The following is a 27,008-nucleotide window of genomic DNA, read 5'->3' on the forward strand; positions in this document are numbered from 1 at the left end:
ATGCTCGGGCATTCTGTGTACACAGCAGGGACCAAGACAGCCCAATCCTCCCCTCATGGGGCTCAGATCCCAGCAGAAACCCTCTACTACATCTTCACTCACCCAACAAACCGTGTGAGGACTAACATTTGCAAGGGGCAGAGAGAAATTAGGTTGGCTCCTGCTATGATAAATGTTCCTTATTACCAACCAAGCTCCAGTCTACGTGTTGTCTCTGGTTTGCCTTATCCATTAAATTTAGTATTACTTAACCATCCCCTCACCTTACAGGCTATCACTCTGCCCGCACCTCCATTACTACTTCATCTGTCCACTCTAGCCACCTTGCTGTTTCTCAGACACCCTGCACACTCCTACCTCAGGGCCTTTGCACTTGCTGTTCCCTGTGCCTTGAACACTATTCTAGATATGCACAAGGATTCCTCACCTTTTCAGCTTTCCACTCAAGTGTCATCTCAGACCGTCCTTGAGCTTCCTAACCCAAGTGGAGCCCTCCAAACTCAGTCCATTAATCCTGCTTTATTCCCCAGTAATACCACCACCACCAGACATGGATTTCCCCACCCCCACCCCCCCCCATCTGTCTCCCTCCACTGGATTTCAGCTCCTTGGTGGCGGGGGTTTTTCTCATGTTCCTGGCTGTGTCCCTGGCTTTTGGTTTAGTGCCTTTTTTTGACCTGTTACCCTATACATGATAACTAAGTCAAATGCTAAGAGCAGTGTGAGAAAACTGAGGCCCAGAGAATTTTAAGATATCTGTCCAAGGTCAAATAACTTAGAACTGTGCCTAGTGGAGGTAAGAGCTGTATATAAGGCTCAGTGATTATTAGTATCTTAATCCACACAGCCAGCCTCTTAGAAGACCCATTTCAGACTAGGAAACTGAGGCTTACAGAGGTGAAAGCAGTTGCTTGAGGCTACACAGTTGGTAAGTGGGTGATCTAGGACTTGCACACGGGCAGTCTTATTGTGGACCCTCAGATACCCTCTCTTGCAGAAGTACACAGACTACTCCTGGCAGGCCTAATCCAGGTTTTCCATAATTTTCACATTTTCAAGTTGTTGAAAAAAAATCTCAAGAATATGTAGTCTCACATGAAATTATATGAGATGCAAATGTCAGCATCCATCATGTTTCATTGGAACGCGGCCATGTCCTGTGTGCTGTCTTTGGCTGCTCTTGTGCTCTGGCCCTTGAGGCCTCAAAGCTGACATTTTTGTTATCTGGCCCTTTGCAGAAAAAGTGTTGTGTTGTGTCTTGCTGTCTGGCAGCCATTCTCCGACTTGACCAACATCCGCGTTACCTGACGGGCACTGGCCATACTTTGAGAACTGCTGCTGGACCTTGTTCTGCCTCCCGTGAATAGGCACCAGGACTGGCTTGGAGAATACTGTGCCTCAGTGCCCACGGCAGGCTCTGGCACACAGCAGGTGCTCCATCTGTGTGTGTGGAATGAATGGTGAGTCTGTGGGCCATGGAGAGAAGAGGTGGACCAAGCAGGTTTTAGACGAGCAGACGTAGGACACCAAACCCTGCCTCTGTGGTCCCAGGGTACCTGGCCTCCGAGTTGGAACGTAATGGTCACGTAGGCACTGTCAGGAACAAGGGAGGCTTAGGATTGTGCCCTGGCCAACCAATGTCCCTCTTTGAGTCTCATTCTCTGCTGCCTACAACAGTGCTCTTTCTAGCACATGCCTCTGATGCTGGGGGCAGGTATGAGGCCTCTGAGAGGCCCCACAGGTCAGCCCTTAGCTCAGGTGTCAGGCCCCCTGCGCAGTACGTAGTAGGAGCCCACCCGCTTACCCTCCCCATACTGAGTCAGTGCATCTGCCAGTGGAAAGGGCTCTGAACTCCTAGGAAACTTGAAGGTGCTATGGGGCGGAACAAACATCCATCCGTTCGTTCAGTGAACAGTTGTTGGGCACCGACTGTGTTCCAGGTGCTGTTCTAGGCTCGGGGAACACAGCAAAGGACAGACAGAAATCTTAGCGCTGACAGTCCTGCATTTAAGGCTCTCCACTTGCAGTTGAGGCGGAGGGCGACCGTGGAACTCTCGGGAAGGTTATGGTTATCCACAGCGGCCGCCTCTCGATTCCGAGGCCTCCCTCTCAGCCGGCGAGACGGCGGGTTCTCGTCCCTCGGGCGCACGGGGTGCCAGGGGCCCGGCGACCCGCTGGCCTGGCGGGTGGGGCGGGGAGCGACCGCCCCGGGCCTCAGCAGGCGCAGTTGTCCGCGAGGGGCAGCGGGGCCGCCCGGCCCCTCCCGCGCGCCCGGCCTCCTCTTCCCGGCCGGCCCCGCCCCCGCCGCCACGTGACGCGTGGGGGTTTTCCCGTTCCCCTGGCGTGACGTAACGCGGGCGTGTGGGCCAATGGGCGCGCGGGCCGGCGGCGCCGGGGAATTCCGCCGCCCCGCCCCCGCCCGCCGCCCGCCCGGCCCGGCCCGCGCCCCCCGCAGCCCCGGGCGCCGCGCGTCCTGCCCGGCCCGCGGCCCCAGCCCTCGCGCCGCTCCCCTGCCCCGCGGCCGTCCCCGGACCGTGCGGCCTCGCCGCGCCGCCCGCCGCGCGTGTGCTTCGGTCGCGGCTGGCCCGGGCCGCCCGCCCCTGGCCGGGCCATGCCGAGTCGCCGCGTCGCCAGACCGTCCGCTGCGCCGGAGCCGGGAGCCCTGGGTGAGCGGGGCCGGGGCTCGGGAGAGGGGTCCGGGGCGGGGCGGGCCGGAGGGGCTCTGGGGCCCCGCAGGAGTGTGGGGGCGCCGAGGAGGATCTGCGGGGCTCGCAGGGAGAGAGGCTTGGGGGACACAGTGCTAGAGGAAAGGAAGGAGGCGGAGGACGGAACGGGGTCCGACCCAAGGTAGGGGAGAGGCGTCCCGCTGCAGAGTGAGAGGGGGGCGGGGCTTGACCCCGAGGCAAAGAGGGGGGCGGATCCGACCCCGCGTGGACGGGGGCGGGGCGGGGCTCGGAGGCGGAGCAGCGGGAGCTGAGCCGCCGGGACGGGGCGGGGCCAGGCCCCGGGAGCGAGGAAGGGGCGGGGCCTGACTCGAGAGGGGGCGGGGCCAGGCCGGGAGCGCCGGGAGGGGGCGGGGCAGCGTGCGGAGCAGGAAGCGAGGACCCACTCAGAGTCGGGGGGCAGGGCCCGAGGAGAGAAGGGGGCGGATTCGACAGCAACGGGAGGAGGGGCGGCGTCTACTCCGGCCGGGAGCGGGATGGCGCGTCCTGAGAGAGAAGGGGCTTGACTCGCGGCAGAGGAGGGCGTGCGGCCGGCCCGGCCCGGCGCGGGAGAGGTGGCGGGGCCGACTCGGAGGGGGCAGCAGACGGGCGCCGCCGTCGGTGTCGGGGTGAGGTCCGGCCCCGAGGGAAGGAAGAGGGTGGGGACTTTCCTGACTGAGATCGAAAAGGGCTCCCGCGGGCCCGACTTGAAGCAGCGACGGCGCGGGGCCTGACTGGGGAAGTGCGGGGCGACGGACAGACACCGGGACACTGGACGGCGACTTAGGGACGGAAGCAGGGTCAGGCCCTGCGTGCGAGGAGGGCGAGGCCCCTGATCCCAAGGGGCGGATCAGGAGAGCGACAGGGTGGGACCGGCCCTCCCACTGCTGCTTCTCTTATCTCCTCCTGAGACACGCCTCTCTCCCCCCGCAGGGTCCGCCGACCTCTCCTCGCTCTCGCTGGCCGCTTCCAGGACCACGGGTGAGCTGCCCAGCTGCCTGCTCGGAACAGGGGAGGGGGGTCCTGTAGAGGCAGCGTTGGGCCCCCTCTGACTGGGGGGTTTTCTCAGGGTCCTCCTCAGCTTTGCTCTTAAAGGTTGTGTCCCTCCCTCCCCACTGAGGTGCGGGTACCTCCTAGGCCATTAGGAGATGGACAGGCAAAACTAACCACCTATTCATGTTTAGGGTCTAACAGGCGTCCTCTTGGGCCTCTCGGGAGTTGGGCTTTATCTGCCGCCCTCACCCCTTCACTGTGTGAATGTCTGCAAGTCACTTCCCTTCTCCGGGCCTCAGTTTTCTCATCTATAAAATGGGTGTAAATAATATCAGCGCCTCCTTTTTAGGAGGATTGAAAGGATTCAGTGAGCGCACAGCAGAGGCCTAGTAAGTGTTAACTGTCAGTGGCATAATAAGAACAAATAACAGGTATTATTAAACCCTCGTGGGCATCGGTCACTCAGAGGTTGCTAGATCAGCTTGTTGGGACCTAGCTCCAGAGTTTCTGATTCAGCAAGCCTAGGATAGGCCCTGAGAGTTTGCTTTTCTAGCAAGCTCCCCAAAGATGAGAACTTGTCCCTCAACTTGTGCTATCCAAAACTCAGTGCCACCCCCAACCTGGGCTGGGTCTGGACCTTCCTCTGGAGATTGAATCATGGCATGTACCCAGAACTGCCGGTTTGACTGTGAGGGAGCTCTTGTGGGTTCCCCGACAATTTGGAGGCTGATGAAGGTGGGAATGGTGTCGGGAACCGGTACTCCCCAAGTACCGGCTTTGGCCAGGAACAAGGCTGCAATTTTCTGACTCAAGATCTTTATCTTTGGTCTCAATTGAGAGAAATTTCTGACGTCATCCATTCAACAAATATTTATGGAGTGTCTGTTCTATACCTGGCCTTGTGCTGGGCAGTGCAGGGAACTCAGCATTGACTGAGACAGTCCTGATTCTGTCCTCATGGGCTCCCTATTGAAATGTGAAGGCAGATACATAAACAATAAATGTTGGATTATAAAATGTGATAGAGGCTGTGAGGCAGTCTCGGGGTCAGTGATATCTAGGAGCAAGGTGGGGGTGAGAGGAATACTGAGATAGAATGGGAGGGGAAATTTCCCTTATTCCAACAGGCCAGACACATCCTGGGCCCTGGGTGTGCAGTGGGGCTGGGACAGACATGTCCCCTACTCTGTGGTGTCCATAGTCTACAGGAGGAGAGAGATTAGTCACTGTGACAATAGGTCAAGTCAGAGCCACACACACACACACACACACACACACAAATCAAACAAAGGTACTCAACTTTGAGTGACTGGAGTGGGGAGTCTGAGGACTCACTTGGATAAAGTGAACAGGGAAGTCCTAACAAGAAGGTGACATCTAAAGGAGAAGGCCTTGCAAAGAACTAGAGGAAGAGCATTCTGGCAGAGACCATCCTGTGCAAAGGCCCTGAGGCAGGAAAGACATATCTGGTTTACTGCTCTCATCTGCTCACATGAGAACTATCCTGGCTGCCCCTGAATGGTGGCAGGTCTATGTGGGGGTTTGGTGTGTGAGATGTTATTTAAGCTGCGCTCCCAATACGGAGAGGAATGTTTTTTAACATTTCTTGGCTGAAAGAGGACTTTTAGATAATAATAATGTTAGGCAAGCTTTATGGAGTGGTCAGACCCTGTGCTAAGTGGTTTCCCTGGTGATCTTACATCGTGTTAAGGTCAGAGATAGGAGCTCAGACCTCATTTTATAGAGAAGGAGGCTCAGAGAGGTTAAGCGACTTGCCTAAGGCCACACAGCTGGTGGGTGACAGCTGGGATTCAAGCTAACATCTGTGTGAGTCCATACCCCATGCTCTGAAGCCATGTCTTCCAACCTCTCCATTCTACAGACAAACACAACTAGAGAGCCTATTACCCATGCCTATAAAAGAATATCTCCCAACACCTTACTCAGTAGCAACCATCATTCACGTAGTGCCCAGTATTGGGGCAGTTTTAAGTGCTTGCCATGTAATAACTCATTTACTTTTCACAGCACCCCCATGAGGCTGACATCATTATTGTGTCCATTTTATAGATGAAGAAACCAAGGCCCAAAGAGGTTGTGCAATAGGCTCTAGCCCGCACAGCTAGTGCGTTAGCGGACCCAGGATTTGAACTGCAATTCCGAGTGCTGGCCACCGCTGTCCCCTAGGTCTCCATGTCCCCTGCAGCCTGAGAGCTCTTTGCCTGCCCTAAGTCTCAACTGTCTTTGGGTCCCTGGGTAACCCAGTCCCGATGCCTAGGGAGGTTTTTCCAAGCTGGAGTGATTTGAGGTTGGCCTTGCCATTGATCTGAGACATGTCCCATCCACTCACCCAACCTCATTGTCCCCATCTACTGAGTGGGGGTGTCGCCCCCACCCTGCTGACTTCACTTATGGTAGGAGATAAGGGATGCAGAGAAACTGCCTGCTAGGAGCAAAGGTCTGGCTGCCAGGAGCCACTCCCCGAGAGTGAGGACAGGTTGGGCAGCAGGGGAGGTTGGCATCGATAAGTGCCCGGCCAGCGGCCAGCGCGGGCAGAGCTGGGTGGGGCTCAGCCCAGCTGCCGTCCCTTGCTGTGATGCCACCAAGGCTCACTTGCAGCCTCTGGGCTTCCCCTTGCCCTGTATGTGGAATGACTGGAGATCAGTTTCCATTTCTCCACGGCCCCTTCCAGGGCTGAGCTTTCCTGAAGAGTCACTAAGGGGCTTCCCCAGCACTACAGTCACTAACCCTAAGGAAGCAGGGTAGGGGGTGGCGGTGGACGCTGCAGGGGGCCTGAGCAGGGATGTGGAGTGGCTCGCTGCCCACAGGTGGAAGAGCAGCCTCCTTGCATTGTGAGACACCGGCCTGGAAGTCTAGGGTGGACCTTAGGGAGAGAACACCCCCACATTTTATGTAGAATCTTGGGTGTCCATTTTTTTTTCCTGGTGAGAAGACCCTTAGCTTTTCCTTGGGTTCCCAAGAGTGCTTCAAAATCCCTGGACTAAATGGTTTTGGGGAGGCATAAGAGGATCCCCTAAGGCTGGGACCCACAGTATAAGGAGCTGATGGACGGGGAACCCAGGAAGGAGAAATGGGGGTTGGAGCTTGGCACCCCATGGAATCACAGCCCAGGGTTTCCCAGTTTGGAGGAGAAGGAGGAGGGTTGCAGCAAGGGATGGGGTTGGGAATCTGTCTTAAAAGATGAAAAGTCTTTACTGCTTTCTGGACCTCACCTTTCTCTTTGTCTTTCTCTTCCTCCCACAGATGAATTGGGTGAGTATCACAAGGCAGGTTTGGGGGGAGACTGACGGGGACCCTTGCCTTCCTTTTTGTGGGGACAGTTGGGGAATTTGAACAAAATGACAGTGTTCCCAAGGTGCTTGTCCTTGGAAAGGCTCAGGCTAAGCCAGCAGCCCTTGGTGTCCCTGGCACTGCATTGTGTTCAGCACCTGCCACGGGCCAGGCGCTGTTCTAGACACCGATGATTCAGCCACAAACCAGGCAAACTCCTGCCCGCGTGGAACTGACGCTCCAGTGGGGAGACGGCAGGAGAAGGAAGAAATAAAACATGATCACGTTAGATCAGGTTAAGGGCTGGAGAGGAAATAGGAGGAGGGAGAGGTCCGCGGGAAACACATGTAACCAGGTCTTTCTGGAGAGTGACACAAGCCCTGGGACAGGAAGGGTGGGAAGGAGCCGGTGCAGGGTGAATGGGGTCAGAGTGAAAAGGCCACTGGGGTGCAAGGATAAGACCCCCGAAGAGAGCCAGGCTTGATGGGAGCAGGTCACAGAAAAGAGACTGAGGTGGGGTGAAGGCCTGGGGACTGTGACCCAGCCCAGTCCCGACAAGGCTCTGTGACCCGGGTCAGGGCTGTGGGCTACTTGCCCTTCTGAGATGAGTGGAGTTTGTGGTTTTACGTGGGGCGTGTGGGACTGGAGCAGGCAAGGTGGGGCGCAGCAGCCGGGTTCTGGGTCCTGAAGGTGGAGAGAGGGTGGCGCGGGTGGAGGGCGGAGAGAATCGTGACTGTAAACAGACAGCGGGGGGTAGAAGGGGAAGCAGCTCCTGGATAGGACAGGGCAGATGTGGGCTCAGGAGCCATTAGCAAAGATGTGGGTCCTTCCAGCTGGAGCACTTTGCGGGCGCTGGTGCTTCCTGAGATGGGAACTGCTGGGGCAGAGCAGCTATTACGCGCCTCGTTATTCAACCGGGCCAGATAGAGGCGGGGCAGCGGCTGCTGGGCCCTCCCCTTACCCAGGTGAGAGGTGCTGCGGGCGAGGGCTCAGGAGCGCCAGGAGATGCGGGCGGGGCCGGAGACACCTGCACGCGCCCCACCCCCAGGCTTTTCAGCGACTGGGGCGCGTTGGGGGGCGCGTGCCAGGAGCTGGGGAGCTTTGCGCGTGGGAGGCGCTGGGCACGCCGGCACGCGGTCTGTCCCGAGGACAGACATGGAGGGGGACAGGCGCGGGGGCGCGGGCCTGGGGTCAGTCCGGCCCTCGCTTTGATCGTCAGCGTCACCCCCGCTTTCTGCTTCTCCGCAGAGATCATCGACGAATACATCAAGGAGAACGGCTTCGGCCTGGAGGAGGCGCCGTCGGGCCCGGCCGAGGGGCCGCCGCGCCTGGTGCCTCGCGGGGGCGCCCCGCCGCTGAGCGCGCTGAGCACCGTCACGCTGGGCCCCGCCGCGCCGCCGCCCCCCGCCCCGCCGCCGCCCTGGGGCTGCCCGCTGGGCCGCCTGGTGGCCCCGGCCCCGGGCCCCGGGCCGCGGCCGCACCTGGTCATCACCGAGCAGCCCAAGCAGCGCGGCATGCGCTTCCGCTACGAGTGCGAGGGCCGCTCGGCCGGCAGCATCCTGGGCGAGAGCAGCACCGAGGCCAGCAAGACGCTGCCCGCCATCGAGGTGGGCACGGGGCGGTGGGGCGCAGCCTCCCGCCCCAGACGCGCGCGCACGATGCCTGTGCTTAGGTGGTGGCTGCTCTGGCGGCTGCTACGGTGCGAGCGGGTGGTACTATCCCTTGACCCCCCCCACTTCAAAGGGGCGGTCCCAGAAAGACCCCTTCCAGGCCACTGGGCAGTATCGATGGAATTTCTCAGTGGCGGGAAAAGGCTGGGCAGCCCCTGGTTCATAAGCGAGACCTTGGGAACCACAGTGCCTGGGTTCGCATCCCGGCTCCGCCTTGCGCCGGCTGTGCCGCCCAGGGCAGGTTAGCAGACCCTCTGCGCCTCAGTTTCCTCCTCTGCAAAATGGGATGATAGTAACAACCAACCACCTGGGGCTGCAGGGAGGAGTTAAGGAGAAAGGAAACTCTAACAGGGTCAGTGCTGGACAAAGACTAGCTGTATTATTAGTGTTCTTATCATCCTCGTCATCACTCAAGGGCTAGACCAGTCCACGTCTCGGAGTCTGTCTTGCATGCCTGCATTTGGGTGAACACGGGACCTACAGAGTGATCAGTTGCAGCCAGGTTTGTTGGGTGAAGAGTGTGAAACTTACTGAGTAAGGGACAGGGAAATTAACAGTCAATCTCAGAACCTCCACAGCCGGAAGAGATATACCTGTGCATGGGTGCAGATAAATATAAACACGCACACATGCTGAAAATACTTGAAATGACAATGTTTCCCCCTGATGTGAAAGTGTCTCCAAGACATAGTCAAGATCAAAAAAGAATTGAGGTACAGAAACTTGCAGGGGCTAGAATACCACCTTTTGTGTTAAAAAGAGGAAGGAAATGAAGCTTTTACATATTCGCCTATGCGTATACAAATCTGGAAGGAAAAGCAAAAATAAATAAAGATGATTCCTGTCAGGTGAGAGAGCTGAGTGGATGAGGTATGGGTAAGTGTATAACTATATACACGTTAATTTTGTTTCAAAAATTTGAATCACATGAATTGCTGGTTCAAACCTTTCAAAAACGTGAAGATCCATATTAATGTAACAGAATTAAAATTCAATCTGTGAAATGAACAAAAGTCCCCCAACTCCGGCCCCCAGCACCACCCCCACCCAAATGTTCCTGGTCTCCTGCTCTTATAGGCAGGCTGTAGAGGGCAATTCAGTTCATCTATTATTTCCTTCATGCCTGTCACTGAGAGAAATTCTGGAAGTGGAATTACTGGTCATAGGTAATTTGATGACTATGACTAAATTGTCCTTCCCGGGGCTTGAACCCATGACTTTTTCTCCCAGCAGCTCCTGAGTGGCTTGGTTCCCTGAACCTACCCAATCTGGAGTCTTCATGGGCTTTTGAATTGAGTACTAATCACCCCACTACCCCTGGCCCAGGGCCCAGCCCCAGTTGCTCCCTAGCAGCCAGTCTCCTTCCTGGTCACCAGCTCCCAGTTGCCTCCAACAAGGAAGCCAGAGGGACCCTGTCTGTGCCTCTCAGATCCCCATCTGGGCTCCCCTGTGCCCTCAGGAGGAAGCCCAACCTCTTCCCTGGGTCCCCGAACCCCTCTCACTGTCTAGCTCCTGCTGCCCATGCCTGCCAAGCCGCAACTCGCTCACACCCGCCAACACCCGGGCCTTTGGCCTTGTCCTTCCTCCTCCCTGGAGTGCTTTCCTCCTGCAGCCTGGTCACCTGCTCACCAGGAGGCTCCAGCCCACTTCCGGGACGCCTTCCCTCACCCCTGTACCAGGCCCCAGCACCCTCTCACCGGGTGTTCTGTCCCCCTCCCTCTCTGTCTCTCTCTGTCTCTGTCTCTGTCTCCTCTCTTTGTCTCTGCCAGTGGCTTTTCATGCACAGGGTTTTTTTTGCATGATTACCTGAGATATCAACAAGTTTGGGCCTTAGAGTCAGAAAGGCGTGGGTTTGCGTGCTTCCTTGCTGTGGTCTTACCAGCCGTATGAATTGTGGCCAAGTCCAGCTACTCTTGGCTTCTGGTCCCTCGTTTGTGAAATGGACTGTCCAGCGGACATGACCAGCACCAGTGGTGATTGTCTTTGTTATCAGCGGATTCCGGGCCTCGCGGTGATTAAGTAGCATGCTGGCTGTCAAACGTTTCGTTTAAAAAGGGGATTTATCGTCACACGTGGCTTCACCACGGGGGTACAGTCTGAGCGACAGGTCGTTGGGTGAGTTCATTGTGTGAGCGTCACAGCGTGTAACCACACACACGAATATGGCCCAGCATGAGAGCCGCCATCGGAAATGCCGTCTGTGGCTATTGGAGATGTTTTTAAGCCAGTCACACTGTGCTGGGAATGTATGTTTCCCCGCTCTCTGAATTTCAGGAATGGGGCAAGTGTTATGCAGTGAGCGGTAATCTCATGTCCCCGTCTTTAACCTGAAGCAGTTCATCTGTTTTTCCAGTATGACAGGGAATTTCTTTCAATTTTATGTCTAGCCCAGCTGTTTTTTTTTTTTTTTTAAAGACTTATTTATGCATGCTTGCATACAAGAACTGGGGTGTAGGCCAGAGGTGTGGGGGTGGGGGGTGAGAAGATTCACCAGAGACAGAGTAGGGAGCAGCAGAACAGGTGGATCTACTGAAATACACTGCTGAGAGGCGCCGAGGGGAGCCAGAAGAGGTCTGCTGCGCCATGTGGTTCAGCTCCCTGGCCGGCCGGGGATCAAACTCATGCCCTCCTGCTACAGTGGCTGGTGATAGCTTGATAGCACTGAGATTTTAACCTCTGGGCCACCAGGGAGGCCTCAGCCCAGCTTTTTCTTTCGGAAAAATGTAAAGCTACCAAAGAGCACCACCCACACCCCCTACACCCTGTGCTCTGTTCCATTATGTGTTGAGCTTCCTCTTTACACACATTTCTGGAGACAGACTTGAAAGTAAGTAGGAGACATGATGAAACTTCTCCCAGGGTGTTGGCGTCTCTGTGTGTAGCTCTTGAGAACAGAGACTTTTCCTAAATGTAGCACCAAATGTCATCAGGACACCATTAAACTCTAGAAAGTTACTTTTTGTACAGAGGTATCTACTGTGGAGCCCATAGGCTAATTTTCCCAGATGTCCCCAACATACCTTTTTTCATCTGCTTGTAAATAATGTGTCTGGGATCAAGTGCCGCTTTGAATGGTCTGGTTGATGATTTGAATGCTCCTGTCCCTTCCAAGTGTGTATGTTGCCACCCTATCTCCCAGTAATAGGAGGTGAGCCTTTGGTATTTGTGCCCTTATAAAAGAGACCCCTTAGAACTTGCTGGACCTTCCTCCACATGAGGACATGGCAAGAATTTACCCTCTCTGAGGCCTGGAAGAGGGTCTCACTGGCCTCCAGAAAAGGGAGAGAGAAATTTCTGTGGTTCGCTACCTCCCAGTTCCTCGTGTTGTGACAGCTGCCCGCACAGAGCGAGACAGGTTGTCTGTGGTGACCTGGATCAGATTCTCAGTCTGTCTTTGCGTTTTGGGACCTTTGTGGCAGGCAGGACAGAGGTTTTGTAGACTCTCCGCATTGGGGATGGAGGTGGGGTCATGTATTTGGATGGGGACACTGTGATTCCGTGGCCTTTCTTGTGTGTCACATCAAGGGACAGGGCGTGGCCGTTTGTTCCAGCTTTGGTGATGTGAGTTGGAGCCCGTGGTTAAGGCGTTGTGTGAATCCATTCAGGCGGCCATAGTAATGTACCACAGACTGGGTGGCATGAACATTGGGAGCTTATTCTTTCGTAGTTCTGGAGGCTGGAAGTTCAGGATGAAGGTTCTGGTGGGACTGGTCCACTGAGGCCTCTCTCCTTGGCTTGTTGCCTTCCCATGTGTCCTCATAAGGTTTTTCCCCTGTGGCCACACTTGTTAGGTATCTCTCTGTATGTCCAAATACCTCTGCTGAAGAATCAGGACCCCAGGCAGATTGGATTAGGACCCACACTTATCAACTTCGTCACCTCTTCAAAGACACAATCTACAATGCAGTTATTCTGAAGTATTGGGAGCCAGGGCGTCAACATAATAATTGTGGGAAATGCAATGTAGCCCATAACAGATAGTGATCTCCTGGCATCCCCATTGTAAAGCTAGAGTTTTCTCTTTGTAATTAGTAAGTTGCCTGTGAGGTGAGACTTGGAGATGGTGTTGCCCCCCCCAACTTTTTATCTCTATGGAGTTGTTCTGACTTATGTTGATTTTGATTTCAAAGAGTTGAACAGTAAGTGTCCAACAATAGCAGATAACCTATGTCTGCATCTGGATTCAGGATTTTTATGTCCATCTTTCAAAGAAGCAAACAGAAGCTCAGAGAGGGTGAGTTACTTGTTCAGGGGCACACAGCAAGTTGACTCTAGTAATTATTCCATTCACTAAATGCTCCTACACCCCAGGTACTGAGCAGTACCTATTTGACAGGTCAGTTCAGTAAGACCCGAGAGGTTTATCACACAGATGGCTAGCGAGACAGCTATATAGGGTGCCAGGTCTGACTTACAGTGAGGCCTGATGTATCCTTCACAATCTGCATGACATCTCAAAGATGAACAACTTTCAGCCCTGAAGTCTTGAATCCTGAAACCGTGATTTCTGTGCTTTTCAGACTCTCCTAATATAAAAATGAGGGCTGATTCAGTGAATGGATTTAGCTCTGTCTGACCCAGTGAAATTTATAGTCCATATTATCTTCCTCAGCTCATCATCACCCTAAATGCATAATGCCTGGACTTGAATCTGAAGGAGAAATACCTCCACATTTATATCTCTGTGTAAATGCTTGGGCACAGCCCTGGAGACACATAACACAGGTGACAGTGGCTTGTGACTGTGAGTGCACTGGCCCTGAATGCAACCTGCCTGGCATGGCCTCTGGGATGTTCAAGCCACTCGCCCAGACTGCCCTTGCTGATGGAATTTTCCAAAGTGGCAGGAAACTCTCAGTCTAAACAGAATCCAGTCTCTCTGCACAAACATGGTTGCTATAGTCCTTGAAAAGTTAGTGTATTTTTAAATGATGAGGAGAAATACTCTACGGGTAAAACAGCGAAGTGCTGAGCCCTGATCATTTTTTTTTTAAGATTTATTTATTTATGCGTATAAGAACTGGGGTACAGACCCTCTCTTTTAACTCCTTTAACTCAGGTCCTGAGCCCTGATCATTTTTAAACAGGTTTGTCACTGATGTTCAGAAGGTGGGACTGTCCCTGGGTTTGCACGCTGTGTAGAGCCCCTGGCTCTGCTTACTGTCTGCTTGGGGTCCCCACCCGGAGTTAATCATCATCACCCTCAGTAGCTCAGAACGGCCACTAGAGGGCAGTACTCCGCCACTGAGACAGGCTCCTTGTATTTCATAGGCATTTCAGCGTCTATATAGGTTCTGGGCTTAGGTTCCTGGCAGATTTTATTTATTTATTTATTTTATTATACTCCTTTTTTTTTTTTAAAGATTTATTTATTTATACAAGCACTGGGTATAGTCAAAAGTGCGGGAGGGTGAGAGAATTCACCGGAGCCAGAGCGGGGAGCAGAACAGGCAGACTGACGAAGTACACTGCTGAGGGGAGCAGCGGGCGCGGCAGGAGAGGTCTGCGCGCCATGAGGTACCCTCGCCAGTGGCCGGGGATTGAACCGGCACTGTAGAGGCTGCGGGCAGCTCGGGTGACCCATGACAGCCAAGCCCCCTCGAAAGAGACTGATTTCCTTCCTCCACCCCCTGTGGCTGCTGTGTGCAGGAATTCCAACACTGGTTGTTTTAACTTCCCTTTTAAGAAAGAGAATCTGGAAATCTGGAATAATGGCCTGTATCATACTTTTTATTTATTTATTTATTTAAAATGTTTTTTTTTTTTTTAAATAGAGGCATGTTTTATTTATTTGTTTGTTTGTTTGTTTGTTTTGTTTATACATGCACTGGGTACAGTCAGAAGCGCGGGAGGGTGAGAGAATCCACCAGAGCCAGAGCAGGGAGCAGAGCAGGCAGAAGGACCGAAGTACACTGCTGAGGGGAGCAGCGGGCGGCAGGAGAGGTCTGCGCGCCATGTGGGACCCTCCTCAGGTGGCCGGGGAGCAGCAGGGGATCGAACCGGCGCCGCAGAGGTCGCCGGCAGCTTCGCAACCCAGTGCTCAACCGCTGCGCCACCGGGGAGGCCCCTGTATCATATTTTTTAAATGGCTCCAAAATTTCCTTCAATTTTTGTGCTAAAAAAGAAACTTTTTAGTGTTTTTTTAAAGTTTCATTGAGGTATAAGGGATACACACAAAAAATTGCATGTTAAATGTGCACATGTCTGGGCAAAAAAAAAAAAAAAACCTGAGGGGCAAAAAAATTTAACTTGATCTCTTTTTTTTTAAAAAAAGATTTATTTATTTATGCATACAAGAGCTGGGGTAGGCCAGGGGTGTAGGGGGTGAGAGGATTCTCCAGAGACAGAGTGGGGAGCAGAACAGGCAGACTGACTGAAATACACTGTTGAGGGGAGCAGCGGGCAAGACAGGAGAGGTCTGCTGCGCCATGTGGGTTTCTCTCTGGCCAGCTGGCCGGGGGTGTTGGGGATCGAACTCATGCTGCAGAGGCTGTGGATTGCTTCATAGTGCGGTGCTTAACCCCTTGAGCCACCAGGGAGGCCCTAACTTGATCTCTTAATTCAAAAAGATGGCTCCCATCTCCTCACTGTCTTTTATGAAGCTGATTTTTTTTTAAATATTTTTTTAAAGATTTATTTATTTTTATACAAGAGCTGGGGTACAGGCCAGAGGCACGGGAGGGTGAGAGGATTCACTAGAGACAGAGCGGGGAGCAGAACAGGCAGATGGACAGAAATACATTGCTAAGGGGAGCAGTGGGCACGACAGGAGAGGGCTGCTGTGCCATATGGGTTGCTCCTTGGCCGGCCGGGGATTGAACTCGTGCTGCGGAGACTGTGGATAGCTTCACAGCTCTGCGTTCAACCCGCTGCTCCACCAGGGAGGCCCTGAAGCTGATTTTTAAAAAAATATTTATTTATTTATTTATTTATGGGCCTCCCTGGTGGTGCATCAGGTTGAGCGCCGTGCTGTGAAGCTGTCCACAGCCTCTGCAACGGGGATTCAATTCCTGGAGGGCCGGGGAGAAACCCACAGGGCATGGCAGACCTCTCCTGTCTCACCTGCTGCTCCCTCAGCAATGTCTTCGGTCCGTCTGCCTGTTCTGCTTCCCGCTCTGTCTCTGGTGAGTTTTCTCACCCTCCCGCACCTCTGGTCTCTACCCCAGTTCTTGTATAAACCCCAGTTCTTGAAATAAATCTTAAAAAAAGATTTATCTTTTTATACATACAAGAGCTAGGGTACAGGCCAGAGATGCGGGGGGTGAGAGGATTCACCAGAGACAAAGTGGGGAACAGAACAGGCAGATGGACTGAAGTACACTGCTGAGGGGAGCAGCAGCGAGTCAGGAGAGGTCTGCTGCGCCATGTGGGTAGCTCCCTGGCCGGGGAGCAGAGGCTCGTGCTGCAGAGGCTGCGGACAGCTTCACAGATTGAGTCTTAACCCTTTGTGCCACCGGGGAGGTCCTGAAGCTGATATTTTTGACCTGGCATGCATGTGTGGTGTCCCCCCACAATTAGACTCACGTGATGTGCCTCCAGAGGGACTGTAGCCCAAATGATGTTATGTCCTTCCCAGCGCTTCCCTCTGGGGTACCAGGGCCCTGGGGTCCAGGGATGGTGTTGCTGACCTCGATGCCCTGGTCACGGTGCTTCCTCCAGGTCTTTCCATTCCCAAGGCTCTGCTCTCCCCTGGTCACTAGCATCTTATCTGTGACTAGACATGGAGACTCTGTGTGACCGTTTTTTTAAAGTCTGAGTGGCCACAGAAAGCCCATCTGTTCAGCAGCTGGTATCTAGGACACCCCCCGGCCATCACTTGGGAGCCTTCAAGTGAAGATCTCAAGTATCCTCATCCTGGAAAGGCGGGGAATGATAGAAGGGCGGGGAGCTACCAAGAGTGTTTGGATGGGTGCAAGTGACTGCAACAGGACCCCCAAGAGCCCCTGTCTTCCTGCAGCTCCGGGAATGTGGAGGGCTGCGGGAGGTGGAGGTGACCGCCTGTCTGGTGTGGAAGGACTGGCCCCACCGAGTGCATCCCCACAGCCTTGTGGGGAAAGACTGCACCGACGGCGTCTGCAGGGTGCGGCTCCGGCCTCATGTCAGCCCCCGGCACAGGTACCCAACCCCTGAACCCCAACCCTTCCCACTGGGTCATGGGGAGTCTGCGGGTCAAGGGGCCGCTTGGCCAGACTCTCCTGCTGCATTTTCTAGATGGGGAAACTGAGGCCTGGGGGAGGTAGGGAGGGGTTTTCTTGGGCCTGGAAGCCTGTCACACACACATTCCTACATATTCTGTTAGGCCCCATTTCATGGAGGAGGAGACTGAAGTGAGGGAGCATGAACAGCCAATGGCAGAGCTGGAATTGACTCTGCACTTGACTTTACGGCCAAAACCTGGGCTTTCTCTCACTTTATAATTTATTTTTAACAAGTAAAGGCTCAGAAAAGATGTTCAGTGACAAACAAATTACCTTCCATTTTTGCTCCAGCTACCAGTATCCCTTCCTGTAGGCAACTGAGGATATGCTGTGTGTGTGTATTTCTACATATATGTATATATTTACAATATAAATATATACATGGATATATTCCCCTCCCAGTATAAATGGTGTAAGACATTTGCACCTTGCTCCAGTGCATCTTGGGGATCATTCTTATCAGTACATTTAGAGTGGCCCTATCCTTTTTACTGACTGCGTAGTATTCCTGTTGTGTATGGATAAACATACACTTGTTCATTGAACAAGTATCCTATTAATGTGCACCTAGTCACTCATGACTTTATTACTTACCATGCAGCAATTGATGACTTTACCTACATATCATTTCTTCTCTAGGGTAAATTTCTAGAAATGAAATTGTGGCTGCAAGTCTGTATATTTGTACTTCCCGTGATTTCTAAATTTAATGAAAGTGTCAGCTCCATAAGAATAGGAATTTTTTTTAAAGATTTATTTTTATACAAAAACTGGGGTACAGGCCAGAGGCGCAGGAGGGTGAGAGGATTCACCAGAGACAGAGCAGGGAATAGAACATGCAAAGGACTGAAGTACACTGCTGAGGGGAGCAGCGGGCAAGACAGGAGAGGTGTGTCCCACCATGAGGGTTTCTCCCTGGCTGGCTGGGAATCAAACCGACGCTGCAGAGCCCACAGACAGCTCCACAGTGCTGCGCTCAACCCACTGCGCCACTGGGGAGGCCCGAGAATAGGAATTTTGTCTCTTTGTTTCTTGCTATATTTCCAAGAGCCTATCCCAGTGCCTGCACACAGTAGGTGTTCAGGAAATATTTGTGGAATGGATGAATACTGCCACATTGTCCTCCAATATGTAATTGCTGGAGCAATTTACAGCCCCGCCAGCAGTGGGTCAGAGTGCCTGGTTCTCCACAACCCCACCAGCAGAGGGTATTTTTTTTTTAATTCACATCACATCAATGACTAATTTGTTGTTTTCTTATTATAAGTGAGGTTGGCTATTATGTGTACATGGTAACAATAGGATAAGGTGTCTCAGATTTGCTAAAGAATCCTTGACACCCCTAAGGGATTTGAACCCCAGCTCCTTCCTAATTCTTGTTCCGTGGGCCCCTGAGACTGTGCCCTGAGGTAGCATTTGCTGGAAACTTCCTGTGGGTCAGGGCTGTACCTGGCCCTTGCAAGTAACCTCCCTTCCCCATGTCCCCATACTCAGCTTTAACAACCTGGGCATCCAGTGTGTGAGGAAGAAGGAAATTGAGGCCGCCATTGAGCGAAAGATTCAACTGGGCATTGACCCCTACAATGGTGAGTCTTTGTGCCTGGCCTGGTCCTCCCATCCTCCTGAACCCTCTGCCCGCCCCTGTCGCCTTGCCTTCTCCAGTCCCTACCATCTCTTCCAGACCCTTCCCTTCCCTGCCCACCCTGTCCCTCCCACCAGGTTCTCCACCCTCTGCCTTTCTGCATCTCCCCCACAGCTGGGTCCCTGAAGAACCATCAGGAGGTGGACATGAATGTGGTGAGGATCTGCTTCCAGGCCTCATACAGGGATCAGCAGGGACAGATGCGCCGAATGGATCCAGTATTATCTGAGCCCGTCTATGACAAGAGTGAGTTGAGGGTGCTGTGTCTGTCTAGAATGTCCGTGGACTCAGGTATCAGAAAACCCTACATATATTGTGGCATCAGCAAACAGCTTGTTACTTATTTTTCGTTTTCTCCATTTTTAAGTCTTTTCCTGTTGATTCAACTACTCAACAGTAGCTGGTTCAGCAGCTGATTCTCTTGGCCTTTCCCTCATGGTCACGAGATGGCTGCCACAGCTCCCGACATCATGTTTGTGTTCAAGTGATGATGGGCAGTACTGCCCTGTGAGTACTGCCCTCTGCAGGTTGCAGATGCATAATTCCCAGGGTCAGCATTTACTATGTAGTCTATGGAAACAGGACCTCCTTGTGTTGTAGAATGTGTAACTGGAACAGCTTAGAGGTGACCTGAGGAAGAGGCTGAGTGAGTAAAGCTGTGACTCTCTTTTTTTTTTAAAGATTTATTTATTTATGCATACAAGAACTGGGGTATAGGTCAGAGGTGCAGGAGGGTGAGAGAATTCACCAGAGACAGAATGAGGAACAGAACAGGCAGACTGACTGAAATACACTGCTGAGAGGAACAGCAGGCAAGACAGGAGAGGTCTGCTGCGCCATGTGGGTCACCTCCCTGGCCTAGGATCGAACTTGTTCTGCAGAGGCTGCGGATAGCTTCATAGTGCTGCGACTTAACCCCTTGCGCCACCAGGGAGGCCCTGTGTCTCTCTTTTATAGACAAAATAGCATATTCCTCACCATCCTGCTGGTTGATTTCTGCTTATCTCATTTGGTGCCATGGTCATTGCTAGTTAGTTGCAAGGGAGTCTGGGAAAGCAAATAGATTTGTTTGTTTGTTTGTTTTTCAGTCCTCTCTGGAGGAGTATAAGTGTGGAAAAGGGGATTGAGGATTTGCTGTTAGGGTTTACCCAGCCATGTGACCACCACAACATGGAAATGTGGAGGGTATTCATTCAGCTGGGGCTTTTAAGGATGTAAGTGATAGAATCCAGCTCAAAAAGATAGAAGAATAAAAAGAATGCGTTCCATTAACTAAAAAAACTCAGAGGTAGCACAGCCCTCAGGTCTGGCGACATCCAGGTCCTCAATGATGTCATTAGCGACCTGTCAGTTGGCTGCTCAGCTATGCTTCCTCCATGTTGGAGGCATTCTCGGCAGGGCCCTCTCATGTCAGGGCAGAAAGACTGTGTGCAGCTCGAGGCCTGTATCTTGCCATCTTGGTATCTCTCCCCCGCCCTTAGAGCTTCTCTGACCCAAATTATTTTTAAAGATTTATTTATTTATGCAAACAAGAGCTGGGGTGTAGGCCAGAGGTGCGGGGGTGGGGAGGAGAAGATTCGCCAGAGACAGAGTGGGGAGCAGAACAGGTGGATCGACTGAAATACACTGCTGAGGGAAGCAGCAGGTGAGACCAGAGAGGTCTGCTGCGCCACGTGGGTCAGCTCCCTGGCCGGGGCTCGAACTCAGGCAGCAGGGGCTGCTGATAGCTTGATAGCACTGTGTCTTTCACCCCTGTGCCACCAGGGAAGCCCTGACCCAATATTTTTGCTCCAAGTCTCAGGGCTGTCTCTCATTGGCCTGTTTTTTTGTCATGTGCTCCTTTCTGACCAATCAGCTATGGCCAGAGAGAGGTGATGTAGTGATTGGCTGGTTGGAAGCACATGACCACTGCTGAGCTAAGGAATGGGCTCAGCCCTACCCATTTCTTTGGTCTGCCCTGGGGGTGGTCCCTTGAAGGAAAACTGAGGGGCTTTTAACAGAAGAATGACCAGGACTGCTAATGGCAGTGCAAAAGGTGTCCACTGTAGATTTCAGGCCATTGACCCTCCTCGAAGAGTTGCCTCTGACCTCTGCCCTGCCAAGGGTCTCTGAGGTTTGAGGGTGTTCCTTTTGACTGGACACTCATGCTCTCGGGCCGTCAACATGGAGGATTCCTTATTGTCTCCTCGTATCCAAGCATCTTCTTTTTCTACCTGTACCAAGGGTTCATGTAGGACCAGGTGCCCTGCCTTATCCAGTTCTCACTTCTCCCCAGGCAGGTGGGCACCCATGCAGTACCTGGTGAGGGTATGATGACTGAATTCTGTTTTTTCTTGCATGTTCACATCCTTTTGCTCTTTCTCAGAGTCCACAAACACGTCAGAGCTGCGGATTTGCCGAATCAACAAGGAGAGTGGGCCGTGCACGGGGGGCGAGGAGCTCTACCTGCTGTGTGACAAGGTGCAGAAAGGTGAGGGGCCTGGGGCAGTGAGTGGGCACAGGGGGCTCTGCTGGCTCGAAGGAGAAACTGGGGAGCCCAGTGGGTGAGAGGATAATGAGGAGCTTGTTAAGCCAGAGCAGAAGGATTCAGAACTCTGACTTTGGAGTCAGACAGAAACAGCTCATTGTTTCATTCACTCACTTGTTCCTGTGCAGAGAGGGAGGTCGGTCGTCTGTGCTGGCGCTGCCACATGCCAGGCAGTCCTTGCCATCTTATGCTTGATGTCTGGGAGACTCTGCTGTTAAGCTCTCTCTCTTTTTTTTTTTTTTTAAAGATTTATTTATTTATGCATACAAGAACTGGGGTACAGGCCAGAGGTGTGGGAGGTGAGAGGATTCACTAGAGACAGAGTGGGGAACAGAACAGGTGGATGGACTGAAATATACTGCTGAGGGGAGCAGTGGGCAAGACAGGAGAGGTCTGCTGTGCCATGTGGATCAGCTCCTTGGCTGGCTGGGGATCGAACTCATGCTACAGTGGCTGTGAATAACTTGTTAGTGCTGCTTTTAACCCCTGCGCCACCAGGGAGGCCCCTGCTGTTAAACTCTTGAAGTTACGTAAATGACTGCGTTAGGGCCCTCTTGTGGGGTGACGGGGCTACTGGTGAAGAAAAGGGGGCACGGGGAAGGCATCATCCCCTCAGTCATGTATGTTCAAATGTTCCTCTTCAGATAGGGTTTAAAACAAACAATAAATCTCCATCCGGTGCCAACTGGGCAGAGGGCCAGAGGGAGCTCTCCTTTTTACGGTACAGGCCTTTTCTGTGCCCTTTGTACTTTCTATCACATAACTGTCATCAGGAACTTCACCAGCAACTGCAGGAAAGAGCTACCTCGGGCCTTGCTCCTGCTGTATGCCAAGCTCTATGAACACTTAGGGTGCTTGTTCGTTATTAGGTCATCCAGTCACCCCACATTTCTGTGAGGTTAGTGCCTCTTACTCACCCCATTTTATGGGTGAGGAAGCCAAAGGTCAAGTAGGCAGAGACAGGACTGGGATTCAGGTGATCTATACTCTTTACCATTTCTTGTGGGAGAAAATATAAAAAAGGAGTTGGGAGACCTCCCTGGTGGCGCGGGGATTAAAGATAGCACTATCTTTAATTGCCAGCCACTGCAGCTCAAGTTCGATCCCCAGCCAGGGAGGTGACCCACATGGTGCAGCAGACCTCTCCTGTCTCGCCCGCTGCTCCCCTCAGCAGTGTCTTTCAGTAGCTCTGCCTGTTCTGCTCCCCACTCTGTCTCTGCTGAATCCTGTCACCTCCCACACACACCTCTGGCTTACACCCCAGCTCTTGTATGCATAAATAAATAAATCTTTTAAAAATAAAAAGAGTTGGGGGAGAAAATGAGAAGCTTTGACAAGGTGGTATTTGTTTTTATCCTGAACCACTTATTTGTTTTATTTTTTTTTAAAGATTTTTTTATTTATGCATACAAGAGCTGGGGTACAGGCCAGAGATGTGGGGGGTGAGAGGACTCACCAGAGACAGAGTGGGGAACAGAACAGGCAGATTCACCAAAGTACACTGCTGAGGGGAGCTGTGGGCAAGTCAGGAGAGGTCTGCTGCGCCATGTGGGTTGCTCCCTGGCCAGGGATCGAACTCGTGCTGCAGAGGCTGCGAATTGCTTCATAGTGCGGTGCTTAACCCCTTGCGCCACCAGGGAGGCCCTGAACCACTTTTTTAAATGAGGGAAAAGAGGCAAGTTTGAAACACCACCTTTAACAAAGCAACTTTCCGGAGTTGTTTGACAGTGATGGTGGTGACCATGAGAATAGTAACAGTAACAGTAGTGGTGATTACGTTCCTCGACTCCTGACCCTGTAGGTACTGGGCATCACGTGGGTTGATTTACTTGAGCCCCACATCTAATCTTGATCATCCCTGAAAGACCCAAGCCCTTCAATTGCTGGGGTCTCTGCTCCATAGCAGTCTCCTCCCCTGCCCCTCCCCTGTCCCCACCTGGGCTCACATGGCAGAGGGAATCTTTTTTCACCATTTGACACATAGTGATTGAGCGCTCATTCTAGGCACTGGGGTAGCAGCAAATAAGACAGAGGAAACCCTATTCTTGTGGGGCCCACTTTTGGTGGGGGCAGCAGATAGTAACCAAGGTAAAGCAGTAAAGCATTGTATATGCTTGATGGTGATATGTACCAAGGTCAAGCAAGTGGTTCAAGGTCAACTAGGCAGGTAGAGAAAGGATTGAGAACAGGGGCAGAGAGGAATGGTTGGAGGGGTTCGGGGATGCAGTTTTACTTAGGAGAGTCAGCCAGGACCCCTCTGAGGAGATGACATCAGAGCCATGAAGTTCTGTGTGTCCCTCTAGGGAAAAGTGTTCCATCAGAGGGAACAGCAAGTGTAATGGCCCTGTGGTAGGAGCAGATTAGGTTGTTAGAAGAGCTAAGTCTGATGAGTAGGGAGAGGGAGAGTGTGGGAGAACCTGCTACAGCCCCAGGGGTCCCCCCTTTTCAATCCTTTTGCAGCTTGTATGATTATAGAGTTAATAACCCAATCTTTCCCCACTGGGTCAGAAGGGCAGGACCTGGTGTTCTTTTGGTGAGCAGACCCAGGACCACCCAGTCCATGGTCGAGCACACATGAGGTTCTCAGGAAAATAAAAATTTATCATAGTTTGTTTCTGGGGGGAATTAGCGTCTGCTGTGTGACTGCACTGGGAGAGCACTCTTGGAAGTTTGTGCCTGGTTCTGCTGCACTTTGCTGGGCACCTTTTCCCTTTGCTGAGTATGCTTGGTCTCTATTTGCTCTACTAAGTCAGATTATGTACTGAGTCTTGTGAGTCCCCTGTGTGCAGAATCCTGTGTGTGAGTCCTGTGTGCTGAATTTGATGCCGTGGGGGGATGTTAATTCTACTTTGGGGTGTTAGAATTAAATGTGATAACCAAAAATACACAGAACACTTAGTGGTGGCACGCAGTAGGTGTGCAACAGAAAGTTAGCTGTCAATATGATTAACTTTATTCCTAGGAATATTGATGTTGACTTTGGGGGAGGCTGAGTGAGTTGGGGGCCCAGTGGGCCAGTGTCCTGGCTTAGCTGACATCCCCACTTTCCCGCCAGAGGACATATCGGTGGTATTCAGCAGGGCCTCCTGGGAAGGCCGGGCTGACTTCTCGCAGGCTGATGTGCACCGCCAGATCGCCATCGTTTTCAAGACACCTCCGTACGAGGACCTGGAGATCATCGAGCCAGTGACTGTGAATGTCTACCTGCAGCGGCTCACTGATGGGGTCTGCAGCGAGCCTCTGCCCTTCACGTACCTGCCCCGGGACCATGGTAACCCCCGCAACCCACCACTTCAGAGGCCTGGGCTTTGGCCTTGCCTGGGGCAACTTGGAAGGGAAAGGGGAAGAGGCAGAAGTAGAATTCAAAGATGGGTTCAAATCTGGGCTGCCACTGACTATGTGATCTCGACCTCCCTGAGCTTTAACCTCCTGTGCAGAATGGAAAAAACAGTACCCATCTCATGGCACTTGGGAGTATTTAATTGTTCCTCCCTAAGCACCCCTGCTTACCCTTGGACTTGGGCTGGGTAGTGCTGGGGACACAGCTGTGACTGAGGTACCTCTAGCCCAGTCTCATGATGGCGGTGGGAGGGGGGAAGCCCATCAATTCTCATACAGTGACAATCAGCGATGACAGGACTGGGATGGAGTTGCTCAGGGGGCTCAGATTGCCCAGCGGGGTTACCTAACTCATCCTTAGGAGTCAGGGAAGGCTTCTTGGAGGAGGGGACAGCTGAGCTGACCACTGGAGGATGACTGAGTAGTTCAGTAAGTGGGGGGAGTTGAGGAAGAATGTTTTAAGAAGTTGGAACAGAAATTGCAAGGATTCTGAGGCAGGATTCTGCCTGCGATATTCCAGAAACAAGAGGCCAGTGTGGCTAGAAGTGGATTTGGGTTTCTGATTAAGTAACTATGAACATCTATTGGCATTGGCTGGCCAAGAACTGGAACAGCTCAGCAACTTCCTGAATGGTCTTTATAAATTCTTAGTTAATTCTTATTATTAACAGATTACTTTGTTTCCCTCTGCCATCTCCTACAGATAGCTATGGTGTTGACAAGAAGCGGAAACGGGGGATGCCTGATGTCCTTGGGGAGCTGAACAGCTCTGGTGTGTCCCCTCTACCCACCTCTATCCACACCCACCTGCAGGTCCCTGGGAGGGGGTGACTAACCCCACCCTGGTTGGGGAGGAGGGACTGTTGGGATCCAGGGCTCCTCATCTCTGCCTTTCCTCAGACCCCCATGGCATCGAGAGCAAACGGCGGAGGAAAAAGCCGGCCTTCCTGGACCACTTCCTGCCCAGCCATGGCTCAGGTGGGTCCCAGCTTGGCAATCCCCTACCCCCTGGGGTGGGCCGAGGGTGAAGTGCAGCCCTGCTTTTCTGACCTCTCCAGACCCCCAAAGACCGGCCAGTGACTCACCACTTTGTCAGTAACATAACGTGGAAAGAATTGCAATTCTGGACAGTCAGGAGGCTCTGATCTCCCCGGGGCCACTTTTACTTGCTGTGTGACCTTTGTCAGGTTGCTCTACCTCTCAGTGTTAGGGACTCATTGAAAAAGCCTCACCGCATACCCACCTCATTGGTTTTTTAAAACTTCATGTATTTATTTTATTTTTATTTATTTATGTGTACAAGAACTGGGGTGTAGGTCAGAGGTGCAGAGGGGCAGTGAGAGGATTCACCAGAGACAGAGTGGGGAGCAGAACAGGCAGATTGACTGAAATACGCTGCTGAGGGGAGCAGCTGCTGAGGAGAGGTCTGCTGGGTCACCATATGGGTCACCTCTGTGGCGGGGATCACTGCTGATAGCTTCATACCCTCTTCCTCATTTTGAGGAACTTCTCCCTAGCACTTCAGTAGCATAGTTTCAACCCTGACGGGGCTGTGTGTGACTTATTTTGCCTTGGTTTGGTGATGGGAGTGGTGATTGTCTCTACTCATAGGTACTCTGGATTAGAGGAGGCCACACTGGGATGCATCTAGCTGGGCGTGGAGGGGGTGGGTAGAGGGGTGCACTGGACTAACTACTGGGCCGTAATTTGGCCTTACAGCCCATCACACTTCCCTTCTCTTCTCAATCCCCGAAGGCCCATTCCTGCCGCCATCAGCCCTGCTGCCAGACACAGAGTTCTTCCCCGGCACCGTGTCCCTCCCCGGCCTGGAGCCCCCCGGCGGGCCGGATCTCCTGGACGATGGCTTTGCCTACGATGCCACGGGCCCCACGCTCTTCAACATGCTGGACATGCTGACCCCGGCACCCCCCCTCGCCAGCGCTGTCATGGGCAACGGAGGTGCCGGGGCCGCGGTCGGGGAGTCCCCCGGCCCCGAGCCACTAACGCTGGACTCTTACCAGACCCCGGGCCCCGGGGATGGGGGCACTGCCAGCCTCGTGGGCAGTAACATGTTCCCCAACCAGTACCGCGAGACGGGCTTTGGGGGCGGCCTCCTGTCCCCGGGGCCTGAGGCCACGTAGCCCTCGCGGAGAGGCCTGGGTGGGGGGCGCGGTGGACGGGGCGGGGGCACTCAGCCCGCACGGCCGCCACGCCCGCCGCCCGGATCAGTCTTCCGACCTTTTCCTTCTGAAGTGGACATCTTCAACGCTGGCCAGCAGCTCCGTCGCTTCGGTTTCCCCTTGAGCCTATTTACAAAAGAGAAAACCGAGTCCGGAGAGAACCGAGGGCTTGGGGCGCCGCGTCGGCCCCCACGAGCGGGGCACCTCCTCCGGGCGGGCGCTGCGGAGGACACGCGGGAGGAGGGTGCAGGCCCCTCGCCCTCGCCCCCAGGCCTCAAGGTGGGGGGTGGGGGCTGGTGGGTTGTTCAGAGTCTTCCCAATAAAGATGAGTTTTTCAGCCTTCGGCTTCTCCTCTCTCTGCCTGGGACGCGCCTCCAGGTTCCCTGCGACCCCGCCTGTCCCCAGGCCCCGCCCACAGTGCCCGCCCCTCGCAGGCCCCGCCCCTCGCAGGCCCCGCCCCCCACGT

General features: G+C 53.3%; 1 protein-coding gene across 1 annotated transcript; it reads left to right on the forward strand.

Moving 5' to 3' along the window:
- RELB (RELB proto-oncogene, NF-kB subunit) lies at nt 1-26,876 on the forward strand. Its single transcript, XM_037515532.2, has 13 exons — nt 1-114; nt 2,456-2,666; nt 3,636-3,683; nt 6,960-6,968; nt 8,235-8,593; nt 16,614-16,771; nt 18,349-18,440; nt 18,611-18,742; nt 20,862-20,966; nt 24,079-24,294; nt 25,066-25,134; nt 25,263-25,340; nt 26,118-26,876. The coding sequence occupies exons 1-13, from the start codon at nt 1-3 to the stop codon at nt 26,501-26,503; spliced, it is 1,977 nt and encodes a 658-aa protein (XP_037371429.1). The 3' UTR covers nt 26,504-26,876.
- The last annotated feature ends 132 nt before the right edge of the window (nt 26,877-27,008 follow it).

The sequence above is a fragment of the Talpa occidentalis genome, unplaced genomic scaffold, assembly GCF_014898055.3.
Source record: "Talpa occidentalis isolate TD23 unplaced genomic scaffold, MPIMG_talOcc4v2.1 talOcc4.17, whole genome shotgun sequence".
Lineage (NCBI taxonomy): Eukaryota > Metazoa > Chordata > Mammalia > Eulipotyphla > Talpidae > Talpa > Talpa occidentalis.